Here is a 1,582-nt window from a genome sequence, read left to right on the forward strand (position 1 = left end):
AAATCCCCGACGAAGTTAACTAGAAAAACACAGACAAACACACTTCCCACCACAATCAAACTCGATGACAAAACCAGGATTGCCACGCTGGAAATCCAGCACTCCGCTCCCTATCCACGTGTACGTTCCAAATCTCTCCTCTGCACACCTGGCAATCCCCAACACCTCACACCAACCAATCACAGCCCAGATTTCCCGGCCACAGACTGCTCCCCCCCATATAAATTCCAAGAGGTCCAGTTTCTAATGGCGTCAGTCGGTTCTGAAACGAAAATTCTAGCGTTTTCTTTACTCTGTTTTCGCGATGTCAGCCACCGAAGAAGTTCAAGTTCCTGCCGTCATGGACCCGCCGCCAACGGAGGCTGCAGCGACGGAGGAGCCCAAGAAGGAAGAAAAGCCGGTTAGGCAGACGAAACCCAGGACTCCGAAAGAGAGGAAGCCACAACAGCCCAAACCCAAAACCAAAACCGCCGCTCATCCTCCCTACTTTCAGGTACTTGGATTCGTGATCTCAGATCATGGTTTCTTTATTTTCTCCACCAGCTTTTGCTTCTGGGTTCTGAATTTTGGCTTCGAATTTTGTTTGCAGATGATCAAAGAGGCACTTTTGGCTCTGAACGAGAAGAGCGGGGCGAGTCCGTACGCCATAGCAAAGCACATGGAGGAGAAGCACAAGGCGGTGTTGCCGGCGAATTTCAGGAAGACTCTGGCTCTGCAGCTGAAGAACTCGGCGGCGAGAGGGAAGCTGATCAAGATCAGGGCCTCGTACAAGCTCTCGGAAGCGGGGCAGAAGGAGAAATCCGCACCCAAAACAGCCGCCGTTGCGAAACCAAAATCGGAGAAGAAGACCAAAACGACCTCGTCTGGTAAGAAGCCGGGAAGGAAGAACAAGAAGTCGGCCGCAGCCAAGCCGAAGCAGCCCAAATCGATCAAGAGCTCTGCTGCTAAGAAATCTATGAAGTCTGCTGCTTGAAATATGTCAAGAAAAAAAAAACAGATGTATAAAAAGTAGGAAGAAATAATAAGTTGGGAGGAAGTTGTGTTTTTGTATGTGAATATATGGGAATGTTTTGGGAAAATTCCAGGTTTTCCTTTTCGTCTTTCTCTTCTTCGTATTAATTTTGGTTTAATCTGATGACGAAGTGAGATTTTCTCAACAAGATTGAAGGGTCTTCTAATAAGTAGTTAATACAACATCAAATTTTTTAAATCAAATTTACAAATCAAAGTGATCGTAAATAATTGAATTATTTATTAAATATTAATTAAAGTTAAATAATTGAATTATTTATTAAATATTAATTAATATATTTAGTTTTTATTAGTAATATGTTATTCAGTTTATTATTTGATTTAAAAATTTTAATCTTTTTAATATTACGAACAAATAGCATTTCTTACACAATTCTTACTGCTGCTCAAATTACAAAATAGGATTAAAAGGGTAATTAGTTATCTTCAATTTGAACAATCTAAGGAATTTGCCATTAGTTTTTTTCTTTTAGAATACCTTCCTTTACTACAGTTAATAGTTATCGCGTCAATTCTTCATCAAATGAGACCTATGTGTCATAAAATAAGT

At 40.9% G+C, this 1,582-nt stretch overlaps 1 protein-coding gene across 1 annotated transcript; it reads left to right on the forward strand.

Moving 5' to 3' along the window:
• Window positions 1–232: 232 nt before the first annotated feature.
• Window positions 233–1,100, forward strand: LOC126588712 (histone H1-like). The gene is made up of 2 exons (XM_050253818.1): window positions 233–493; window positions 590–1,100. Exons 1-2 carry the CDS (start codon window positions 305–307, stop codon window positions 971–973), a joined length of 573 nt encoding a protein of 190 aa, XP_050109775.1. The 5' UTR covers window positions 233–304; the 3' UTR covers window positions 974–1,100.
• The last annotated feature ends 482 nt before the right edge of the window (window positions 1,101–1,582 follow it).

This window comes from Malus sylvestris, chromosome 2, assembly GCF_916048215.2.
Source record: "Malus sylvestris chromosome 2, drMalSylv7.2, whole genome shotgun sequence".
NCBI classification, from domain to species: Eukaryota; Viridiplantae; Streptophyta; class Magnoliopsida; order Rosales; family Rosaceae; genus Malus; species Malus sylvestris.

What these genes read in the sequence shown, in the direction of transcription:
- LOC126588712 (XM_050253818.1), top strand. Translation starts at nt 305, where the DNA reads ATGTCAGCCACCGAAGAAGTTCAAGTTCCTGCCGTCATGGACCCGCCG. An exon ending in CTCATCCTCCCTACTTTCAG is followed by an intron (nt 494 to 589) that starts GTACTTGGATTC and finishes TTTTGTTTGCAG; the next exon opens with ATGATCAAAGAGGCACTTTT.